Consider the following 24,444-nt stretch of genomic DNA (forward strand, 5'->3'; position numbering starts at 1 on the left):
CAATTTCAGTTGCCTGTAGTGGACAGTGCCTGAAAATATTAAGTGGAAAAATTCCAGAAATAAACAATTGATACGTTTTAAATCGCACATTCTTCTGAGTAGCCTGATGGGATCGATCTCACACTGTCTAGCTCTGTCCTTGTGGGACGTGAGTCATCCCTTTGCCCAGTGTGTCCAGCCGTATGAGCGTCTCACCTGTCAGACATTCAGTAGCCGTCTCCGTTACCAGAGTGCTTGTGTTCAAGTAACCATTATTTTGTTTAATAATAGCACCAAAGTAGTGATGGTGACACTTTTATTACAGTATATTGTTAAATTAGTCTACTTTATTATTAGCTATTAATCTCTTACTGTACCTAATTTAAAAATTAATTATAGGTATGTATGTATAGTAAAAAACATAGTTTTACTATCTGCAATTCCAGGAATCCACTGGGGGTCTTGGAAGAGGTTCCCATGGATAATGGGGAGTACTGTATTCTTTCTAGACCTGTGCCAAACAACCCAGTGTCCAATAGCCTTGTGGGTCCGTTGAGCACTTGAAGTACAGAAGGTGTGCTCTCAGTGTAAAATACACATCTGGGTTTTTTAAGGCTTACACATTATTATTCTGATTATACACCGAAATGATAATATATTCGGTCTGTTGGGTTAAATAAAATGTAATGTTGAAATTAATTGTACCTGTTGAGTTCACGTGGCTACTCGTGGCTTGCGTTCTGTATATCTTGGAAGTGCTGCTCCAGGATTTGGAGATTAAGGTTCACCCCACTTACACTTGTTTGGTTTTCTCTTCTTTTGTTTGTAGACCTGAGAAGATGGCTAAACTTCCAGTGATTTTAGGCAATCTAGACATTACCATTGATAATGTTTCCTCAGACTTTCCTAGTAAGTGCAAATTCTGTGTAATAAGCAGACAGGACTTTTGTTTGGTTTTTCCTTCAGTTTGGACTGTTTGGAATATCTTTTCAGATTATGTTAACTCATCCTACATTCCCATGAAGCAATTTGAAGCCTGCGCTAAAGTTCCAATCACATTTGAAGTGGAGGAGTTTGTCCCCTGCATCCCGAAACACACTCAGCCTTACACTGTCTACAACAATCACCTTTACGTTTATCCCAAGTACTTGAAATTCGACAGTCAAAAGACTTTTGCCAAGGTAAGTGTGAACGTTGAGGTTTCATTCCTGACGTCAAATCCTTCCTTAGGGTTTGGCTTCCCATGTTCTTTCATAAACGTTTGCATATTCAGACTTGTTGTTGCTTTTTTCTTATTCTTCTGTTTCTTTAAATATTACTGCAGGCCAGAAATATTGCTATTTGCATTGAATTCAAAGAATCAGATGAGGAAGATTCTCTACCCCTAAAGGTTTGTTTTTCGTTTTGTTTTGATATTCACTTGCATATTCTGATTTTTCCATTTTAAGAAAACACCTGCATGATATTGTGTGACTGAAGCAATTTGGCACATTTTAATTGACACAAACCAAAACTATGTTATAACCTATCACCACATATGCTGAACTTTACAGAATATGTAATAACTAATTATTGCTCCTGGGGGACTGTTTTGTTTTTTTCAGGGATGAAAGTTTCTTATACATATCCAATTCATTAATCACCTATTTTGCACGAACCATGAGCCAAGATTGTGTGGGTCCTAAGAATTTTGATGTGATTAATATTGGTGTTAGAAATAATAAAAGAAGATCAACAGATGACATTTATTAAATGCTTATTATAGTACAATAAGTATGATAGTAGTGGATTATAAGTAAGTTTATTGAATGCTACTCATACCCCAGGCATTGCAGTTATGTTTGCAACTTTTTTGGTTCTCAAAAATAGTCCTTGAGTTGGGTACAGTTAAATCTTTATTTTTCGTGTAACAAGATTGATACATAGAATTTAAATCATGGGGCCGGTACTGTGGCATAGTGGGTAAAGCTGTCACCTGCAGTGCCAGCATCCCATATGGGCACCAGTTCGAGTCCCGGCTGCTTTACTTCTCATCCAGCTCTCTGCTGTTGCCTGGGAAAGCAGTAGGGGATGGCCCAAGTCCTTGGGCCCCTGTACCCGCGTGGGAGACCCAGAAGAAGCTCTTGGCTCCTGATTTTGGATTGGTGCAGCTCCGGCCATTGTGGCCATCTGGGGAATGAACCAGTGGATGGAAGACCTCTCTTTCTCTCTCTACCTCTCTTCTCTCTGTGTAACTCTGACTTCCTTCCTTCCTTCCTTCCTTCCTTCCTTCCTTCTTGTCTGTCTTTCTTTCTTTCTTTCTTTCTTTCTGTCTGTCTTTCTGTCTTTCTTTCTTTCTGTCTGTCTTTTTTTCTTTCTGTCTGTCTTTCTGTCTGTCTTTCTGTCTGTCTGTCCTTCTGTCTTCCTTCCTCCCTCCCTCCCTCCTTCCCTCCCTCCCTCCCTCCCTCCCTCAGGTAGGGTTATAGACAGTAGAGAGAGAGACAGAGAGAAAGGTCTTCCTTCCGTTGATTCACCCCCCAAATGACCACCACGGCCGGCGTTGCTCGATCAGGAGCCAGGTGCTTCATCCTGGTCTCCCATGTGGGTGCAGTGGCCCACGCACTTAGGCCATCCTCCACTGCCCTCCTGGGCCAGAGCAGAGAGCTGGACTGGAAGAGGAGCAACCAGGACTAGAACCCGGTGCCCATATAGGATGCTGGCGCCACATGCGGAGGATTAACCAAGTGAGCCACGGTGCTGGCCCCAGTGTAACTCTGACTTTCAAGTAAACAAAGAAAATCGTAAAAGAAATTAAAGCATGTAGAGTCATACATTAGTGAGATTCCAGCCAGGTAGTTTGACTTCAGAGCCCAATTTCTTTGCTGTAACTGTGTGAAAATAAGTTCCCAAGAAGGGAAGGAGACAGAAATACAAAAATGAATATACTTCATGGTATAGTGGGAAAGACAGTCATGGCACATGGAAGATACTGAAATAGCTTTTGGATAAGCATAGAAAAATGCTGGGAGGACACAGGGGAAGGAGTTAATGATTTGTTGAAGGATCCACAAAAACTTTTTGGTGCACACAGAAGTAAATTTCATTCGGAGAGAGCAGTTAGATGAGCAAGGTGTTGTCCAGAGTTAGGACATGGAGAGGGGGAAGGGCAGCAGACAAGCAGGCCTGGGGGTGAGCTGGAAGGTGGCTGGACCCAGCAGTGAGGGAGCTTGCAGGACAGGAGTCTGTAGGCAGACGCAATCCATCTGTAGTGGTTAAGTGTAAGCTGTAGAAACAATGCGTCCGTCCGTCCGTCCATCCTTCCTTCCTTCCTTCCTTTCTCCCTCCCTCCCTCCTTCCCTCCCTCCCCCCTCCCCTCCCCTCCTTTCCTTTTTTTTTTTTAAAGATATATTTATTTCTTTGAGAGACAGAGTTACAGACAGACGGCGGGGGGGGGGGGGGGGGAAACAGAGGTCTTCCATCTTCTGGTTCACTTTCCAAATGGCCGGAGCTGCACCGATCTGAAGCCAGGAGCAGGAGTTTCCTCTGAGACTCCCATGCAGGTGCAGGGGCCCAAGCACTTGCACCATCTTCCACTGCTCTCCCAGGACATCAACAGGGAACCGGCTAGGAAGTGGAGGAGCCAGGACTCAAACTGGCATGACCGATGGGATGCCAGTGCCACAGGCAGAGGCTTAACCTACTACACTGCAGCACCGCCCCCAAAACACTGCTTTCTTGACAACACAGCTGAGTTTGCCTTTGTTAACTTTATTGTAGTGCATTTATGGAAGACCTGGCGGACCAGTGTTCACAAGAAGCGCCTTTGCTGCAGTTTTACACCATCAGCAAAACCCAGAATTTTATGATGAGGTAAGTGGTGTTTTATTGGAAAGATGCAATTTGACCAGTTTTATGAGAAAATCCCAATTATTTGCTTGGTAAAAGCAAAATTCAAGAGAAGCTACATAGTATACTGAAATCACAGTGATTGAGCTGAATGTTAAAGGCATTTGTTTACATATCTCTTTTCTAATTATAAAAGTAACACATCCATTGTTAAAAAATAAAATCTTGGAAAATGCAGATAATACAGAGAAAGATGTGACTGTTACTCCCATAATTAGTAATCTAGCTCTCTCTTTCAAAAATAGTTATTAATTTATTTATTTGACTGGCAAAGTTATGGAGAGAGATCTTCCATCCACTGGTTCACTCCCCAAATGGCCACAACATCTGGGGCTGTGCCAAGCTGCAGCCAGGAGCCTGGAATTCCATCTGGGTCTCCCATGTGGATCGCAGGGACCCAAGTTGGGCAACTGCTCAGCCCTCTTCCACTGCTTTCCCAGGCACGTTAGCAGGGAGCTACATTGGAAGTAGAGCAGCCAGGATTTGAGCTAGCACCCTATGGAATACTGATGAACCTGCTGCACCACAGCTCCAGCCTTGTTTTCTTCCTGATTTATATTTTTGTTATTTATGTATAGTTGTTGGACCTCAGAATCTTACTTTTTTATCATTGAGTCTGCTTACATAGAGTTAGTTCATTAAAAGTACTATATGAATCTTACCTTGATTTTTAAAAAGATTTATTTGAAAGGCAGAGTGACAGAGAAAGAGAGAGAGGGATCTTCCATGCATTGGTTCACTCCCCCAAATGCTCACTACAGCCAGGGCTGGAGCAGGCCAAACCCAGGAGCTAGGAACTCCATTTGGGTCTCCCACATGGGCGTCAGGCACCCAAGTACTTGGGTCCTCATCCACTACCTTCCCAGAGACATTGACAGGAAGCTGGATTAGAAGCCAGAACTCAAAGCAGCACTGTGATAAGGGCATCTCAAGCCGTAACTTAAACTGCTACACTGTAGTACCTGCCCCTCAGTCCAACTTTGAAATTCTCCACCCTGGCATTTCACTCCTTTGCTGTGTTAAGGTAATGTCGTACTTACTATCATGTGTTTTCCAATTCTTCCTGGAACTGAAATACCCATCAGTTCTGTTTCTGGTCAGTGGATTCAGAATCTGTTTCTTCCTTTGCAGTCACCACGTGTTTGAATGCAAATATTAATAACAGAACAGATACATATTGTGTATTATGTGACACATGTGTCTGCTTTCACCAGGACTATTTGAGGGTTTGGAGTATTAGCAAGAGTATTATTTTTTCTTTTTCTGCAGATTAAAATAGAGTTGCCCACCCAGCTCCATGAAAAGCACCACTTACTGTTCACCTTCTTCCATGTCAGCTGCGATAACTCAAGTAAAGGAAGCACAAAGAAAAAGGATGTTGTTGAAACACAAGGTTTGGAATTTCATTGCTTCTTGATTTTGAAAAATAATTTACATATTAAGTTCTTAAATTGCACTTTGTTTCTGTTGTATTTTGATTTTGAATTTGCATGCTTTTGTAGAGGAATTTTTAGATGAGGTTTGCAGGTAGCGTGCCTGGATTGCATAAGTAAGTTTTTATCAAGGAGAATTTTAGAATTCCAATCCCCAACAGGCTAAAGTACATTGTAGACAATGTTCTACAGATTGTATTTAGGACCTTTCAGATGTCTTACTCTGATTGATACTAATAGTTCTTAAAGCTCAAGACAGTTTTATATTGCCTTTCTTTCATAAGTTTTCAAAAATTTACAATGAGTTTTTTTTATTTTGTTTTTTGTTTTCAACAGTTGGATATTCCTGGCTTCCTCTCCTGAAAGATGGAAGGGTGGTGACCAACGAGCAACACATCCCTGTCTCAGCTAACCTTCCGTCTGGCTACCTTGGCTACCAGGAGCTCGGAATGGGCAGGGTATAGGATTTTGACATTGTTTTATCCCAGATCCTTCAGAAAACATTATTGAATGTCTAAAACAAAAATAACACAACAAAAGTACACAGTATGTTTTCCTGTCCCAGCATTAAAGTTATCAAGTAACTTTAAGCCCTTAGAAGTCAGTGCTGGTAACAATTATCACATTGTCAGAAATATGTAGGTATTTTATAAGCCCTGAACTAGCAGTGCCTCAACAGGGTAATAGAGATACAAAGATACTGGATCAAGGTAAGTCTGTCTCCACAGTTTAGCTCTACTCGAATAAAGATGAATTCTTAGTAACATGCAAAGGATTAGGAATTTTCTTCCGGCTTAATATAAGTCTAGCAAGCAAATCTCTGACCTTTGTGGCAGCACATTCCAAAACTTTTCTGATTTGTAAAAGCCTGAATTTTCTGACTTTTCCAGTAATATTTTTAACCAGCTTAAATTTTTTAGGCTTCAATTTTATAACATCTAGATAAGGGCTGTTTTTTTTAAGAATCATGTAATTATTTTTAAAATATTTATTTATTTATATAAAAAGCAGAGATACAGAAATAGAAGGAGAGAGAGAGACAGAGATCTTCCATCTGTAGGTTCAGTCCCCAAGTGCTTGCAACAGCCAGGTGGACCAGGCCAAAGCCAGAAGCCTGGAGCTTCTTCTGGGCCTCCTGTGTGGTCACAGGGGCCTAAGTACTTGGGTCATCTTCTTCTGCTTTCCCAGGCACATTAGCAGGGAGCCGGATGGAGCAGCTGGGCTTGAACCGGCACCCATATGGAATGCCGGCACTACAGGTGGAAGCTTGGACTTCTACGCCACAGTGCCAGTCCCGGGTCTGTTCTCTTAATGTTTCTTTGTATTTTAATAATACCAAATACGGAATCATGTTGTAGATAGTTAAGATATTCCAAAAGAAGGAAAATCCATAAAACTTTCAGTTGTAATTCTTAGTGTAAAATGAAAAAACAAATGGAAGTTTCAGAAGTTAAAACAACACAGATGATCAGCCCCTGGCTTGTGCCAGGTGTGCTTTGTGTGGTACCTTCTACCATCCCTTTCAGAATCCTCAATGCAAGTCTGGGTAAGCTACTAATTAAACAAGATTCTTCCCATCTCAAGTGGAGAGTAATGCACATAGCTGTGACTAAACATAGAAGATAATCCAGAAAACCCAGTTTAAAAAAACGGTGTTGTACTTAGAGGGAAGAAAGTGGGCAGAAATGAGTTTTGGCTGCCTTCCTGCTGTGGGCCACAATAGACTGAGTTATCGCAGCTCTTTGGGCCTGCAGCCTCTGGTTAGTACCCTCAGTGAAGGTCTTGTTGGAAAGCAGAAATAGCTAATCTGTTGGCACTTTTCCCCCCTCTATATTTTTTCAGCATTATGGTCCAGAAATTAAATGGGTAGATGGAGCCAAGCCACTGTTGAAAGTTTCTACTCATCTGGTTTCTACAGTGTATACTCAGGTACGTGCTGTCCCATTGAAACTGCCAGTGGCTGCTCTGGGTTTGCACTTTCTTTTACATAGAAAACCCTGATATGTTATGTGAATATACCTTGAAGTATAACGTTTTTTTTTGAAGAAAGAAAATGCATATATTGTACTCATATGTACTGATATGAATGGCTAGTCTGAGTAACATTTTTCAACTATTTTCCTGTTTTGTTGGGCAATTTTTATGTTGTCATTTTTATGTGACTAGTTTTATAGTCTTAAAAAATATGAATGCTGCAAGGAGTAAATATTCCTATTTCCACAGCATGTGTACTAATAGACTTTTTTCTTTTCTGCCCCTAGGATCAGCATTTACACAATTTTTTCCAGTACTGTCAGAAAACTGAATCTGGAGCCCAAGCCTTAGGGAATGAACTTGTAAAATACCTTAAGGTATCAGACATCATGCATAGTAGCCCCTTTGTAAATGAATTTGGAGTAGGTTGGGTTTTCTGTTTAGTGACTAGTGTTTTTACATCTTGGGAAATCTCTGTAAGGATGCTCTTACCTGGACTACCTCATATTGACACTTTCTTTGTGGCTTTAGATAATGATAAGAAGTAGGCTTAGAAATAGCACAACCACCATCCTTGTTCTAGCCCTGTGTACCCTTTCTCAATGCGGGATCTGTCAAACACATTGTGTCCTGTGCCTATAAAAGCAATTCCTTGACTCAGGCCTCCTTGTTGAGTGCTCACTGGGTACCAAGCACAGTGATGGCTACAGAAGCAGCAATGACTTTACTCCTAATCCTAAGGAACTTCTAGTTTTTTGTGGGAGTTAATTTAAACATGGGAACTGCATGCCAGTGAGTGAGTGAAACCAGGAAGTAGTATACATCCCCATTCCCAGCGTTGTGCAGGGGTTGGGGAGGTTCCTGGAGTTGCTGAGCATTGACAAGGAGGTGGGGTTTGTCTGGGAGATTTCATCTACCCCATGATTATTGGGGGCAGCATTTTTTTTTAAAGATTTTATTTATTTGAGAGGTAGAGTTACAAACAGTGAGGGAGAGACAGAGAGAAAGGTCTTCCATCTGCTGGTTCACTCCCCAAATGGCTGCAACAGCTAGAGCTTGGCCGATCTGAAGCCAGGATCCAGGAGCTTCTTCTGGGTCTCCCACAAGGGTGCAGAGGTCCGAGCGCTTGGGCCATCTTCCACTGCTTTCGCAGGCTACAGCAGAACTGGATTGGAAGAGGAGCAGCTGAGACTAGAACCGGTGTCCATATGGGTTGCCAGTAGTGCAGGTGGAGGATTAATTTACTGTGCCACAGCGCCAGCCCTGGGGGCAGCATTTTTTTAGAATAGACTGGGGACAAAATCAGAGATGTGAGGAATGGATCAAAGGGCTGTTGGGTCTCAGCAAGGAACATGAGAGAGAGAGAGAGAGGTGTGTGTATCTGTATATTCCAACACTGTAGCGTCTCTCCAGCTGCTCTCCCTGAGCCTGAGTCACATTTGCGTTTGGCTGCCCTTTCCTGCTTCCCTCTTCCAATTTTAAGCACCTTTTTGATTAGGTTGAGCTCACCCAGTTTGTTCCTATCTTAATGCCAGCTGATTAGCAACCTTAATTCCCCTCTGCTGTGTAACATAGGCACAAGTTCAAGGATTAGAACATGCACATCTTGGGGGCGGACATGGTTGCTGGGGGGATGCCTTCTGCCCCACCACAGTTCCCCATTCATTGTAGAGGGAGTTCTTGTATGCATCTTTGAAACAGATCAGAAATTACACTGGGTGGGTTCGCTTTTAAAAAGATAACCTGAACCTTGCCATTCCATGTGTGCAGAGTCTACATGCGATGGAAGGCCACGTGATGATCGCCTTCTTGCCCACCATCCTAAACCAGCTCTTCCGCGTCCTCACCAGGGCCACCCAGGAGGAAGTGGCAGTCAACGTGACGCGGTAAGGAAGGTGGATGGATGGAAGCTCTTCTTTTCCAGTCCTCAGCTGGAACACAGTCTATGCCTATCCGGGATGCTACTATGTGCTGAGCATTGTACTTACAAAAAGTCTTTCGATCCCATATGTAGGGACCCCATTAATTCCTTGTCTCCTTGTTTCCTAAGTGCCCATAGCATCATCATTGTTCTGCTGCTGTGATAATAATGAAGTGTTTCCATTTTCACATTACTATTCATTGCTTTATTCATTCCTGTGGTGTGTAGGGTCATTATTCATGTGGTTGCCCAGTGCCATGAGGAAGGATTGGAAAGCCACTTGAGGTCCTATGTTAAGGTACGTAAGACAAACTGTTCTGATCATTTGCAACTGTGGCTCTCCAATTTTCCTTCTGAGGACTTGTTTTTTTACAGTTCCAATTATCTGGGATATACTTAATACCTCTGCTTTCTGTTCTGTTCCTCATAGCCAATGCTTGTACCTAAACAAGGGGAAGTATAAAGAAGGGCGGCCACTTACTTGTTTACTTAATTTCACTTCTTCAGCTACATCCTCTGAATTGGTTTTCCAAATAATGTGACTCAAATGATGTGGGAGTTTAAAGAAGAATTTCCAGTTGGTCTTGTTAGACCTCTGGTAGAGTTTATCATCTTCACTTTCCTCTTTTCCATCTAAAGTTCCCAGCAAAACTGCTCCTTCTCCCAAGATAGAAAAGTTAACTCTGTTCACAATCAATTTCGATGACTGTGTGGGCTAGTAGGCGACATCATTAGCATAAGTATCGATGAGTTTTTTATTTATATACGACATTCAGTTAGCATAGTGATGATTACTGGTTCTGTTCAGTCTAAGACACCTTTATGAATTGCAGTCATGTGATAGTTTGAAAAATGTTTGGATTCTTTTTGACACATTGCTTGAGGTTCCTGGTACAGATGAAGCTATGGGCTGATGGCCACTGATCTGAGTCAGATGGTTCGTGCATTTTGATGAATTCCTTGACGACATCATGGGCCCCCTCTTCCTGTGACATGACGATCACCCTTCCCGCCTCCATTTCCATGTCTCTCTCTCCCACTCATGAAAGCGTACCTTGGTCCCTGATGTTTGTTCTTTGGAACCTCTGAAGCTTTCAGCCCAACATTAAAGTCTTTTTCCCTTTTCTTCCAAGTATGCTTATAAGGCTGAGCCATATGTTGCTTCTGAATATAAGACAGTGCACGAAGAGCTAACCAAGTCCATGACTACCATTCTCAAGCCTTCTGCCGATTTCCTCACCAGCAACAAACTACTTAAGGTATGTTGTGGCTCTTTGGTTTTATTAATGAAAAACCATAGCCTGATCAGTTCACGCTTCCTATGTGTTTTTAGAGGTGATTACTACACCCCTAAAATGAGTAACAGCATTGCTTCTCCTGTACATGCTTTGCAAATTATGTTAGGAAATAGAAGGCAAAGAGTCACTATATTTAGAGTTGCATTGGATGTTTAGTATTGATACATCATTATATTCAAGTCAGCAGATGACACGAATTGAGAGATTACAAAGACAGCTGTCACCAAGGAAGAGCTCAGCAGAGAAAAGACAGCACAAGTAATCTGCAGTGCCCCTTTTTGGGTTGTGCCATGCTGAGTGCAAGCATCCAGTTTCCCAGCAAGATGGAGCATTTATTGTTGGACATGTCAGGCAGAAGACCTCTGCCACTCACCTCTTGAGTCTGATAATAACTTGCCAAGAGGTTCACCTACATTTGAGGGTCAGATCTGCTCCAGGTCAGTAGTGCAGCTAGCCCGTAGGTGTTCATCTATAACTGCTAACTTATTGCTTCTCTTAACTAGGGTCTTTTTTTCCCCCTTTTAGTATTCATGGTTTTTCTTTGATGTGCTGATAAAATCCATGGCGCAGCATTTGATAGAGAACTCCAAAGTTAAGGTATGTTACTTCATGTGGAGGCTTGTGTTCCCGAGGGAAGCCTCTCACTGTGTCTGTAGCTAACACTCCTTGATGATCTCTGTGGGCTGATTACAGGACTGTTGTGACTGCTTGACAAATAAATCCTTTTAGCTTCATAACAACACAGCGAGGGAAGTACCATTTTTACTCATTTTATAGATGAGGAAAGAGGCCTGAGTGCTTGAGTTACTTGCCCAAGGTCATAGTGCTGTTCTGGCTCCAAAGCCTGTGCTCCTAGACCAGTATGTTATTGAATACACACAAGCACACGCACATGCATGTACACGGACACACGCACGCACATGCACACCGATGAGCTTTTCCTTTGGCTAGCTCGGAAATCTTCACCTTTGTTGAAATGGGAATATTTGTTTAAGCAAATTGAAATTGGAGTTGTCCTTACCCAGCATTGTGAAGAACCTTGACCCTTGTCGACTTTCCTTGGGTTTAGGTAGGAGTGTCTCACGAATTTCATGCCCTCTAGAACCTCTGCCTCTGTGGGGCAAGTACACAGTCTCACATCTGTGCCTTTGTGAGCCCGTGGGTCCTCCATGCGGGGCTCAGCCCTGAGATTATTGTGCTTGTCTCTGTACTGGTGCCTGTTGAGGTGCAAGTGGCCTTTCTTGGCTGACTTAAGGCTCAAAGTCTGTAAGTTTCTATGAAGTTCCAGTGTTGTAAACACAGGTGGCAGTGCCACTGTCTTGTCTTGATGATTAGAACTCCTGTGAGACTCACAGAGTCCTGGAGCTGTCCTTGCAACAATGAATTGCCACCCTGTTGCAGCTGGTGGAGGTGGGGTCTGGTTGGGAGTGGAGGAGCTCCTGCAGGGAGTGTTCCTGGTGCCAGGCATGGGCATGCTGTCAAAGTGGACGTTGATTCTCATGATTCTTGTGAGTAGGAAAGAGCAGAGACAAGGAGACACTCAAGACTTAGGTCTCCTGCTCAAAGGTGATGGACTCTCAGAGGATTCTTGGAAGGCAGTGGATTGTGCTGGGCAGTAGGTGGTGGTTCGGACTCTAGGCCGTCCTTTCTGCCGGTTCGAGTAGGCCCTGGTGCCTGACCAGGTGGTTTCCTTTATTTTTTGTTCTTTCAAAATCCAGTTTAAAGATTCTGATGTCATCGTACAGGGAGATGCCAGATGGAAGTGGGCCTGCTTTCCGCAGAAAAATGCACCATGTAAATCATGCCAGAATAGCTTGCCAAAAGAAGAGCTAGCAGAACCTCTGCTTGGCACCAGCTGCTTAGTGGGTGTGCCTGCCTGCACACACACAGGCTCACACGCAGGCACGTCGTTTGGCTCTATTCTTTTTCTGTTAAAAATGCTGTCACGTTCAGAACAGCACTGCAGCCCATATTAGTTTATTGTATTCATTTGCCACAGAAATGTATTTGCTCACAATGGAGAGGCTGAACGTCCCAGGACAAGGTACCTGCGGGTGTTTTCTGCTGAGGCCTCTCCGTGGCTCGTAGGTGGTAGCCTTCTCCTGTGTGTGTCGGCGTCCTCATCTTCTCCTGTGGGGACACCAGTCCTGGTGGATTAAAGCCCCCCGCAACGACTTCGCTTTACCTTAATTACTTCTGTGAAGATCCAAATATAATCTTGTTCCCAGGTATGTCAGGGGTTAGAACTTCAACACATGAACGTGAGGGGTGGTAATTCAGCCCATACAAGGCCTCACTGGAGTTCTCATTGTTTCAGGCTCTAATATGTGTGATCACGTCAGAGCCATCCGAGTCTTGATTATATTTAAAAGTGTCGCTTGATTCGTTTAGCAAGTATTCATTGAGCCCTTATTAGGCTTAAGGGTTCCAACGTTACATGCAGCGTGGGTCGTGCCCTCGAGGAGCGTAGATGGGAAAGTGACATTAGCTCAGCAGTTCCCTTCCCTCGTGCTGAGTGCACTGATGGTGGGGGATGCAGAGTGCTCAGGGGCATGGGAGTGCAAGAAGACTGACAGGAAGAGATGTGGGTTCATAAGGTTCTGATGAGTAAATAGGAGTTGGCTACGTACAGAGAGAGAGTGAAGGTGAGAAGAGAAGAGACCTGGGATAGGCAAAGCCAGGGACCCAGCACCAAACATTCACGCAACTCCAGCAGCCCATTGCCTCCTTACGACCGCACTGAGGACCACTTGAGAGAGGGTGCAGAGGGAAGCATACTCAGTGCAGGCACCAGTGTCATCTTTCCAAGAACAACAACTGTGTTAGGAAATTAGTAAAGAAATCTGAGCGCACGTGTTGATTTTCAAGATGCCAAAGTAAGTCATAGCACCTTATGAATGGTGGGGGCCTGAAAGTGCCTTCTGGTCCAGCTCCTCCCTTTGAGCGCAGAAGTAGAGGCAGAAACATGGGCTCGTGAAGTGACCCCGCCCCCCATGGTCACATGACCAAGCCGTTAAGAGCTCATGCTAGAGGCACACAGCCTTCTGCAGTGTCCTGCCTTCCCAGCAACACCTCCGCCCTGTGAAATGGTCTGTTTGTCTTGCAGCTTCAACCAAACCACTCAAATGGCTACCATGCAAAACTTTTTCTGTAAGTTAATTATATGTTGGTCCTAAAAATAATATTCAGAGACATTTTAAGTGTAATTAAAAAAAAAAGTTATCCAACTATACTTAAAAAGAAACACTGGCCTCCAAAAGGAGAAGGTTGAACCCTCATGTAACTTCCTGTGCAAAGAGGTGAGGCATAGAAACTCCCTTTGGGGAGTTTGCCATTTTCACTTTCGGAGCCCGCCCCCCCAGCTCCCGCTGCGCTGGCCCTGCAGATGTGGCGCTCCTGTCTCCCCTGCATCGCACGCTGTCGATCTGGGAGCTTCCCTGGTACTCTCTAAAGCCGTCATTCAGCGTGTCTCGTACGTTAGAGTAGTCCTGATTATATTTATATAATACATATTAGCCTCATGTTAGAGTGGTTAGATTTCATGTGTTTGAATTAGGCATTTTATGTTTGTCTTTATTTATTAAGAATTTATATCATAAGAATTACATGTCCTACTCTCCAATTCTGGTATTCATGAATTTAGGGAACAGATTTCTACTTTTCAGTCTTGTACTGTTCACGATTTCCAAAACTTTGATCAAATCCCTTTCGAATTTTTATATTTGCAGACTGAAGATTATGAGTCATTGTTTCAGTGTCTTCCTAATTCAGACCTTGCTTTTTTTCCCCCTCATTGGTGAGTCTTTCTTAAAGTGGTATGACCAGGTGGAAGTGGTGTAACAGCCATCATGTAAGGACACCTGGACCTTGGACTGGTGTAAGAACAAGACAGTGGTTTCATTGTTAGTTCAAGTCTCCAGCCAAGGATATCCAGCACAGATTGACATTTAGAGGTGTAGTGTGTGTTGAGCTGGTGCCTTTAGGGTGCATTTGTGAACATCCCTGGTGGTAGTGGGGTGACTGCATCTGGTGTACATTTACATGAGGGGTGGGTGAACTGGCACACAGCCACAAAGTGGAAGTGGCCACCTGTGTTCACCTTGCCATTCCCCAAGCTAATGCTCCGCTACATTCACTCTGGGAGAGTATGAGTCAGAACCTCTGCCCTGGGATAAGGGCTTCTTTACGGCAACAGATGGATCTCAAGGCTTGGGGTTGATGAGGTTTGACCGTGGTAGACTCTCATGTTTCATAGGTGACAGGTGACTGGTTTTTGGGGAAAACATAAAACAGACCTCATTAAGGCCTACTAAGGGAGTCCTCCTTCAACTCTCAGCTTCCATAGTCAACGGATTTTTTGGTGTTTCTTTGCCATCACTTATATTTAGCAACTATAATTTCGGCAGACTCGTTTTGAATTTCCTTTCCTCCCACTCTGAATCCAGCTAATTACTGGCATTCACAGGTGTGCTTCAAGAGAGGCACTTGGAAAACCTGGCGTAGAATAGGGTGAATACACACCCTTCAGTCTTCCTTGTCCGGTCTCGAGCTGTTTTCCAGCTTAGTTGAGAAAAGACTTTTATTTGTAATGTGGAAGAAATGATTGTATGGTTCCCATCCTAAATGGACTGTTTGGACATTTCCCTAAGCTGAATATGTAAACACTGTACATATGTCACAGGCGGAATGTTAATATCTATATTGCCATCCATGAGTGTTTGTAATATACAGAGCACAGAGAAAATGCACATAGAGGATGAATCCTCAGCCTTCAGGCTGGCGTAGTCATTGGAAAAAGAAAACGTTCAGCTGAGAATTAGAGCGGAATGCAGGGAGGTGTATGTAAGAGCTCGAAGGACGAAAGGAGTCAATGTGCTAAGAGAGATGGACCTTGACCTGGGCCTTACAGGACGCCACCATCTAGGGAGAGGAGAATGAGTTTTAATGAGGCAGAAGACACAGCTCATGCCCTGCTGGGGGCCAGAGCTCAGGCTGACTGAGTTGCCAGTGGATGGGGAAGATTAACTTAGAACCAGAGCAAATGAGAAACTCTGAAGCCAAGCAGCAGAGTTTGGTAGAAATCACACACACAGAGAGATCTTGGGCCCATAGCAGGAGTGTTAAGGTGAAAAGAGAAGTGTTAGTAGAGTGACTCGGAAACTCTGATATCAATGAGTCTGTAACCCCTGTGATATAAACAGCCTGTGGAACAAATTCATTCTCCTGTCATTTTAAAAAGTATTTCTTTTTAAACCCCTCTCTAACTTCAATAACATAAAATGGCATTTTATGGTGACGCTGATAAAGGTCTAGCATTGGAGGCATGCTGTGGGATTAGGATGAAGATGAATAAGATGAATTAAGACAAAACCATTGATACGATCCAGCAGTTCCACTTCTAGATATTTGCTGAAGAGAAATGAAAGCTTTTATCCCCACAAAGACCTGTATACAAGTGTTCATAGCAGCCTGATTCATAAACAGGAAGCAACTCGAATGTCCATCAGCGAGTAGATAGTTAGAAAAATTATGCCACTTCCATATAATTGGGTACCACCACTTTATAATTAAAAGGACCAAAGTCCTCATTCCTGGAACAACATGAATGAATCTCAGATGTATTATATTACAAGGAAGAAGTCAGACACAAAAGGCCACGTACTGTACAAGTTCATTTCTATGACATTCTAGAAAAAGAAAAACTGCACGAAGAGAAAATAGCAGTGGCTGCCAGAAACTGGAGGGGAGGCTGGGGTGACAGAAGTGTACTGTGTCGTCTCGACTGTGGTGCTGTATGCCCTTACGAAGATGTGGGGCAGGTGTTGTGAGGCTGCTCTTGGGACACCCACATGCCATGTTGGAGTGTGGGTTCAAATCCTGGCTACTCTGCTTTCTGCTCGTGCATCCTGGGAGGCCCAGGTGCTTGAGCCGCTGCTGCCTGTGTGGGAGACCCAGATGGAGGTCTGGGCTCCTTGCTTTGGCCTGGCCCAAGCAGGAACCCCTCTCTCTTTCTTTCTTTTTTTTTTTTTCTTTCTCTCTCTCTTAATTTCTGGTACTCTCTCACTCTGCCTTTCAAATAGAGAAAATAACCATTTTTTATTTAAAAAGATTTGCCGAACTACACTTGAAAGTCTGAATATTTGTAAATTATACCTCAATATTGTGGCTTAAAACAGAACATGGTAAGGTCAGATTTTGTGGGGAGCCAGGGCACAGATGAAGGAGCTTACCAGAGAGGCAGAGGAAGGAAAGTGACGGGTTACACTTGGCATGTAGTAGGCTTCAGCTGCTGTGGCAGAGATCTAATAACAATGACTTAAATAAGAGAAAAAAAAAACGTTTAGTTCATCTCACATGAAATTCTAAGTTCAGCAGCTGGCATTATGGCCCAATAGGGTTAAGCAAACGCTGGCATCCCATATGAGCATCCATTCAAGTCCCAGCTGCTCCTCTTCTGATCCAGCTCCCTGATAATGTACCTGGGAAAGCAGCAGAAGATGGCCCAAGTGCTTGGGCTCCTGCCTCTCACGTGGGAGACCCAGGTGGAGTTTCAGGCTCCTGGCTTCAGCCTGGCCATTATGGCCATTTGGGAAGTGAACCAGAGGATGAAAGATCTCTATCTGCACCCCACACACCCCCTTTCAAATAAATAAATAAATAGTTTAAAGAAATTCTAAGTTCATATGAGACTCTGTTATGAGGTGCCCAGACTTTCCGCCTCATTGCTTTGTTGCGCTCACGTGCTGCTGCTTTTGATCTCACTGGGTCTATATCCTCATTGAAGTCAGTAGGAAGGGGAAGGGCTTTTTCCTTTAAGGATACAGCTTAGAAGTTATCCGTATCACTGCTGCAGCTGCCCTATTGGCCAGACCTGGTCACACAACCTCACCCAGCTGCTAGAGATGCTGGTACAGATAGTCCATGTTCTGGGTATCCACACACCCAGCTGAAGCTGAGGTTCCATTACCATGAGAGAGAAGGAAGAACGGATCCCAGAAGGCAACCAGCAGTTGCTGCCACAAGGAGCAATGCGGCACAAACAGATTTCCAGTGGGCAGATGGAGGTTCAGGCTTGGACAGTGGACAGAGAACGGAGTGTCCTGGGAAAACAGGTTTATGAGCACAGTCTGCACAAGTCATAAGCCTACGTTTTTTCTTCTAGGCCACCAGGTAGCACTACCCATGCATAAGATTTACTAGGTCCGGCCGGCCCGCGGCTCACTAGGCTAATCCTCCGCCTTGCGGCGCCGGCACACCGGGTTCTAGTCCCAGTCGGGGCGCTGGATTCTGTCCTGGTTGCCTCTCTTCCAGGCCAGCTCTCTGCTGTGGCCAGGGAGTGCAGTGGAGGATGGCCCAAGTCCTTGGGCCCTGCACCCCATGGGAGACCAGGAGAAGCACCTGGCTCCTGCCATCGGATCAGCGTGGCGGCCATTGGAGGGTGAACCAATGGCAAAGGAAGACCTTTCTCTCTGTGTCTCTCTCACTGTCCACTCTGCCTGTCCAAAAAATAAAAAATAAAAAAAGATTTACGAGGTCCAGTGATTATGAGGGAGAATGGGGAAGTGCCCAGGAGGTAGTAGGAGAGCCATCGAAGGGCAGTGTAGATCTGACCCAACGTGAAAAAGAGACAGGAGGAAGGAAGCCCATGAGACTGCAGGGCAGTTCTCAGAGAGGTGAGCAAGGCCACTGGAAAGTCCTGGAGCCAGAATCAGTCAGAGGAGCCCCACATCCCCCAGCAGCCAGCCTACCTTAGCATCCCTGCCACCTGCCGTCACCGGCTGTGAGCAGCCTGTGCAAAGTGTGGGTGGCCGTGGCGAAGATGCTGCAGTGCGTTCTGGAGAAAGACGCAGGGGCTCCAGGTCAGTGATGCTCCCTGCAGTTGGAGTTCTGAGGTGCTATTCTGGCACCAGCGCAGCAGAGAGTGAAATAAATGAGTGTGTAGAGAGTAGACTGATGTTTGTGAATGAAAGTAATGAGGAGGTAGGAGGAAGGAATGAAATTGTGGAAGAGGAAGAAAATGGGGGAATAAATGATGCAGGGGTTCCCATATGGGAGAGCAACTTCAGAATGCTGGGAGATGTCATAGCAAATTCCTTCCCAGCACCATGCCACGTGTCCTGTTTGCATCTCATCTATTATATCTGAGAGCAGTCAACGAGCTCATAGAAAAGAGACTTGCAGACCCTACCAGAGGGAGGAAGAACCCAGTAAGGAATGGAGAAGTGATCATTTGAAGTCTGCTCCAACATCCTCACACATGAAGCGAAGGTTTGGGCAGCAGCAATTGTAGGAGCATGAACATGTAGGGTGTAGGGTAGCCTACGGCGGGGTCTGTGCAAAGACTTGGCTATTAACAGCAGCTCCCACAGGGACCTCTGCAGCAAGACTGGGTGTGGGTCTTCAAAGAGATCCCACTCCTTCAAGGGGTCACGTGGCGGGAGTTGAGCAGCCACCTGGAGGACATGTGGGTGTCTGTCCCACGGCTGGGCAGGTAACAGGGTACACAGCAGGTGGTCTGGAGGAGTCTAGACTTGTGAGGACCTGTGCTGGGCAGGCAGGCCCTGCAGCGGCAGCATTTGGCAGAGGAGTGGAGGGTGGTGGTCGGGCCAGTGGATCCAGGAGCAGGCCATGTGGTCAGAGTTGGGGTTTTTTGGAAGTCTCTGAGTGTCTCAATGTCCTGTGCTCTGAGCTGCTCCTATGTACTCACACCCTGGCACCAGACCATTAGCCAAGACTGTTTCCTTCCATTTCAGTTTATAGTCATTTCCGTAAGCACCTCTAAGTCTTCAGTAGCTTTCGATGTGTATCGTATTTCATGTTGAGGTTTAGTTAGTTCTACTGCCAAATTGGGACTTCTGTAGCTGCTTGTCACAGCAGGAAGCACTTCATTTCCACTGAGATGTCATTTCCCACTCACTCAACAGCGTTCAGGATGGGGCAGTATGTAAATTATCCACTATTCTTTTCGGTTTCTTTTAAATCAGAAGTTATACTTCATAATAAATACCAAAGTAGAGGGAATAGCAAACCAGATTTCACATAACCATCACCTAGCTTTGACAGTTGTCAACATTCTGCCATTCTTGCCTTATACATGCACCCTTACACTTTTTTGTCCTACAATATTTTTTAAAAAGTTCTCTACTATTTTGTCATTTCATCCATAAAAATCCAGTGTATTATCTATAACAGATAAGCCTGTAAGTAAGATATAACTATTAACAGTTATAACACCAAACAAATAAGCAATATTTCCTTATGCTTTAACACCACAGCTGTATTCACTTTTACCCAGGTGTCTTGAAGATGTCATGTCACAGTTGGCTTGTCTGAATCAGGACCTAAATAAAGTGCACACATTGGATTTAGTTGTTGTGCCCCGAAGGATTCTTTGATTCTCAGACTTCTCCCTGTTTGTTTTTTTGATGCAATATACACATAAGCATGGGTTTCAAAAAAATTTTACACCCCAGTAAACTTCTGTGAACTTTCTGAAGTGACCTAGTGTTTGTTGAAGAAAGTGGGTTATTTGCACTGCAGAATTTGCCACATTATGGCTGATTGTGACGTCACAGTGCCCTATGACAGGGTTTCAATCCTCTAGATTTCCTGTAAACTTGTAGTTACACCCTGAGGCTTAATTTGTTTAAGGTTTCATTCTGTCTGATAAGGATACTTTGTAGCTAATTCTGCTACAGTCACGTGTACATGTCCTGTTGTCCCAGTTTGAGTGATAATAACATTGTTGAATAGATTCACCTGTTGTCCACATGATCCATTCATGATGATAAAGTTCTCCACCCACTTTGCATGGGTTTAGCAGACATTAATTTAGCCCTAACTGAAGGCCACAGGTGTTTTTTGTTTTTTGCTTGCAGGGATGGGGGGTGAGGGGGTGGAGAGGGGGAACCACTTTTTCAGGAGTGGCTAGCTTGTACCAGCTTGTACCAGCATGCCTGGTAGTAACATTTGACCTTGCTGTAGGTCCTGAGAGCTGATCATGTGTAAATGCTAACACTTCAAATACAGAGTTATTGGTTGTACATATGGACAAAAACCCCTTGTGAATCTCAAAATTAGCTCTTGTGATTTTGAAAGTAGTTAGGCTTCATGTTCTTCGTCTTCTTCTTCTTCTTTTTTTTTTTTTTTTTATAATTTGAGAGTGAGACAGATAGAGTGCCCATCCTTTGGTTCACTCCTCAGAAACGCTCAGTGACTGGGGCTAGACCAGGCTGAAGCCTGGAGCTGGGAACTCAATCCGGGTCTCCCATGTGGGTGGCAGAGAGCCAGCTGTTTGAGCCATCATCTGCTGTCTCTCAGGTCTGCATTAGAAAGATGCTGGAATTGGGAGCCAGAGGCGGGACCCAAACCCAGGAACTCTGATACAGGACACAGGGGTCCTAACTGCCAGGCCAAATGCCTGTCCCAAACTTGGCATTCTTGTTTCTTATCCTTACCTCACTAGATTCCTAAGTCTATGTACATTTCCAAAGATTTCCTTGCTGTTGATTTGAGAATTGAAATTACTACAAAGCTAGTGTTTCAGACTTTCATGCTAGGTTCTGATATTTGTTGCATAAAAATAATATATTTTGTCTTGTCAGAAGTATCTGGGTGCTAGTTCCAATTTTACAGTATACTACTTGTTTCATATTGAGTTGCTAGTTTGGCTGCTCTAAAACTGACCAAAATAGGCCGGCGTCATGGCTCACTTGGCTAATCCTTCACCTGCGGCACTGGCACCCCGGGTTCTAGTCCCAGTTGCTCCTCTTCCAGTCCAGCTCTCTGCTGTGGCCCAAGAGGGCAGTGGAGGATGGCCCAAGTGCTTGGGTCCCTACACCCGCATGGGAGACCAGGAGAAGCACCCAGCTCCTGGCTTCAGATGGGTGCAGTGCCGGCCGTAGTGGCCATTAGGGGAGTAAACCAACGGAAGGAAGACCTTTCTCTCTGTCTCTCTCTCACTGTCTATAACTCTACCTGTCAAATTTAAAAAAAAAAAAAAACTGACCAAAATAAATAATACCTTAAATAGAATGGTAGGTTTATTTCTCTATCTTGGAAAACTGTGAACTGGTAAGCAGCTTGTTTCACAGGGTCGTTCAGTGACACAACTCGTTCTCCCCAGTTATGCAGCCTAGGGTGTTACCCTCATCCACATGGTGGAGAAGCTGGCTCAGTCACCACAACACATTCCAGGCATGGGGAGAAGAGAACAGGGAAAGCTAAGGACTCCCTCATGGGGCGTGGCCCAAAGGAGGCACATGTCACTTCATTCTGACCTGCTTGCATCAGCCAGACCTGAGTCATGTGGTTCATGTTTATCTGCAAATTAGAGCAAGAAACATAGTCTCTTTCTGAATAGCCACGTTTCCCTGTTGAACTCAGAGGTTCAGTTGCTAAAGGAGAGAAGAAAAAGAGTTTGGTTAAATCTGTCTGCCCCATTTCCAGAACCATTCCATTTCTGGTCTGGACCTTGGTTTCCTGACCTGTAAAATGGGAATGAGACTACCCCCCTCTTGTGGCTGTAAAAATTAAATACACTAGTGAGTAGAGAAATGCAACAGAGCATTTCATTCACAGCCCTTCTATTTCAGACTCTCTGTGAATTTTCTCTTTACGGGGCCATGCGGGGACAGTGGGCAATGCAGTCTCACATAGCGGAGAGAACACAGGCTTTGGACTCCAAGAGGACCTGGGCTTAAGTCGCTCTCCATTGTGCGACTGAAGACCTATTCACATAACCTCTCTGACTCTATGAGACAGGGATTAAACTCAGAGATTTTAGCAGAACTGAATGAAAATCTGTAGCACAGTGCCTGACACTTAGATAATACATAACAGCTAATTGGTAAGTAGTCAAATTTTTTAGGTAAGCCTTTGTGATGAGGAAAGATTATTATACAGAGTTAATTTGAAGAGAACTACTTCCACGAAGTTTAAACTGCTCACGTGTAATCATCAATCTGTTTATATTCAGCTTGCATACTTGAAGCTTAAACTGCAATCCAGTGCTTTCTAAAGACATTGGTTCAAAATCACCAAGAATACTCAGAAAGAAAAAAAAAATGCAGAGTTCTACCCCTTCTCTCTGCACCCCTGACAAACTCTTGAATGTGAATCTCTGTGATGAGAGGCCAAATATCCATGATTTTCAAACACCTGCAAGTTGACTTTTATCATGCTGAAATTTGAGATCCAGATCTAGCTCATGGTACTTACCCTGAAGTATTGAAACTCTTGTGTTGCACTTTGAGAGAAGGAAGAATAATTCATTTTTAACTGATTTCAGACCAATACAAATAGAATTCTAGGTTTTAGAAACGAACTCATGGGTGAGATTTCTTTCTCTCCCCAAAGGGTAGCGCCTTAAAAGTAGTAAGTGCTTGCTTGGATTCTTTCTAGTTGCTGAGAAACCAGAGATTCCCTGCATCCTACCATCATGCTGTGGAAACTGTTGTGAACATGCTGATGCCACACATCACTCAGAAGTTCCGCGATAACCCAGAGGCATCCAAGAATGCCAATCACAGCCTTGCTGTCTTCATCAAGGTAGGTCTTACGGCGGGTAGCCTGTTGTCTGTGACTACGGCGTTCTTTTTAAGTGGCTGTCCAGCAGAGTGATCCGTGTAGTGTAGATGCCCCAGTAATGTTGTGCATGTTTTTATGCTAAAGGTTCAAGTTATTAATGATACTGACCAGAACCCATGTTTCCAGAAAGTCTGAGCCTGAGATACCGATCCTTGTGAATTGTTTTTCTCCGCAGAGGTGTTTCACCTTCATGGACAGGGGCTTTGTCTTTAAGCAGATCAACAACTACATCAGCTGCTTTGCTCCTGGAGACCCCAAGGTAATGTGGGGTTTGCACACTGTTCCTGTTGTCTGATTCACATCTAGAAGCCTACCTGTTTCAGTTCTCATCAAAATTTTGTTTCCATCCCAGAGACAAAACAGGTTCTTCTCTTGGAAATACTCATACTTACTTGCATTAGTATGTGTGAAGCATTAGAAACACAGTTTGATACTTTGTCAAACATGGAATGAGAATCAAACCTAGCTGTGGCTCATCTGTGATACTAAAATTATATTCTTTATAAATTTCAATTTACTTGTACAATTTGGGACATGCTCAATCGGACTTGCCCCAAATGGTGGAGTTAGAAATGTGCCAGGGGATTCCAATACAGTCCCATCAAGGTGGCATGTACCAATGCCATCTCACTTGTCCAAGTGATCAATTTCAGTTCACAATTGATCACACTGATAGGTCTAAGAGTCAAAGGGATTACACAAACAAGACTAGTGTCTGCTAATACTAACTGAGAGAATCAAAAAGGGAGAGAACGATCCATCATGGGAAGCGGGATACACAGCAGACTCATAGAATGGCAGATGTCCTAAATAGCACTCTGGCCTCAGAATCAGCCCTTAAGGCGTTTGGATATGGCTGAAGAGCCCATCAGAGTATTTTAGGCATAGAAAGCCAAGACACTCTGGAAAAAAAAAAAGAAGACCTAAATGAAAGATCTCAGCGAGTGTGATCCCAGTGGAAAGAACAGGGCCATCAAAGAAGGAGGTACCTTTTTCTGAAGGGAGGAGAGAACTTCCACTTTGACTATGACCCTGTCGGAATAAGATCAAAGTCGACGAACTCAAAAGCCTTCCATAGCCTTGGCAACTCATGACTAGAGCCTAGGGAGATTACTGACGCCATAAACAAGAGTGTCAAATTGTTAAGTCAGCAACAGGAGTCACTGTGTACTTACTTCTCATGTGGGATCTGTCCTTAATGTGTTGTCCAATGTGAAGTAATGCTATAACTAGTACTGAAACAGTATTTTACACTTTGTGTTTCTATGTGGGTGCAAACTGATGAAATCTTTACTTCATATATACTAAATTGATCTTCTGTATATAAAGAGAATTGAAAATGAATCTTGATGTGAATGGAATGGGA

The 24,444-nt window shown here is 44.0% G+C and overlaps 1 protein-coding gene across 7 annotated transcripts in view; it reads left to right on the top strand.

Annotated features, from left to right (window-relative positions):
• DOCK9 (dedicator of cytokinesis 9) overlaps positions 1-24,444 on the top strand; it is a 325,663-nt gene that overhangs the window by 217,112 nt on the left and 84,107 nt on the right. For all 7 annotated transcript variants that reach the window (XM_062193991.1, XM_062193993.1, XM_062193997.1 and 4 more), the window contains exons 16-29: positions 809-888; positions 973-1,160; positions 1,304-1,369; positions 3,736-3,828; positions 5,134-5,257; positions 5,634-5,755; positions 7,140-7,226; positions 7,559-7,648; positions 9,042-9,157; positions 9,421-9,490; positions 10,326-10,451; positions 11,016-11,087; positions 22,893-23,039; positions 23,254-23,337. In XM_062193991.1, coding sequence (XP_062049975.1) covers positions 809-888; positions 973-1,160; positions 1,304-1,369; positions 3,736-3,828; positions 5,134-5,257; positions 5,634-5,755; positions 7,140-7,226; positions 7,559-7,648; positions 9,042-9,157; positions 9,421-9,490; positions 10,326-10,451; positions 11,016-11,087; positions 22,893-23,039; positions 23,254-23,337 — 1,465 coding nt within the window. The remainder of the gene's footprint in view (positions 1-808; positions 889-972; positions 1,161-1,303; positions 1,370-3,735; positions 3,829-5,133; positions 5,258-5,633; positions 5,756-7,139; positions 7,227-7,558; positions 7,649-9,041; positions 9,158-9,420; positions 9,491-10,325; positions 10,452-11,015; positions 11,088-22,892; positions 23,040-23,253; positions 23,338-24,444) is intronic.

Source organism: Lepus europaeus, chromosome 6 (assembly GCF_033115175.1).
Source record: "Lepus europaeus isolate LE1 chromosome 6, mLepTim1.pri, whole genome shotgun sequence".
In the NCBI taxonomy this organism is placed as follows: domain Eukaryota; kingdom Metazoa; phylum Chordata; class Mammalia; order Lagomorpha; family Leporidae; genus Lepus; species Lepus europaeus.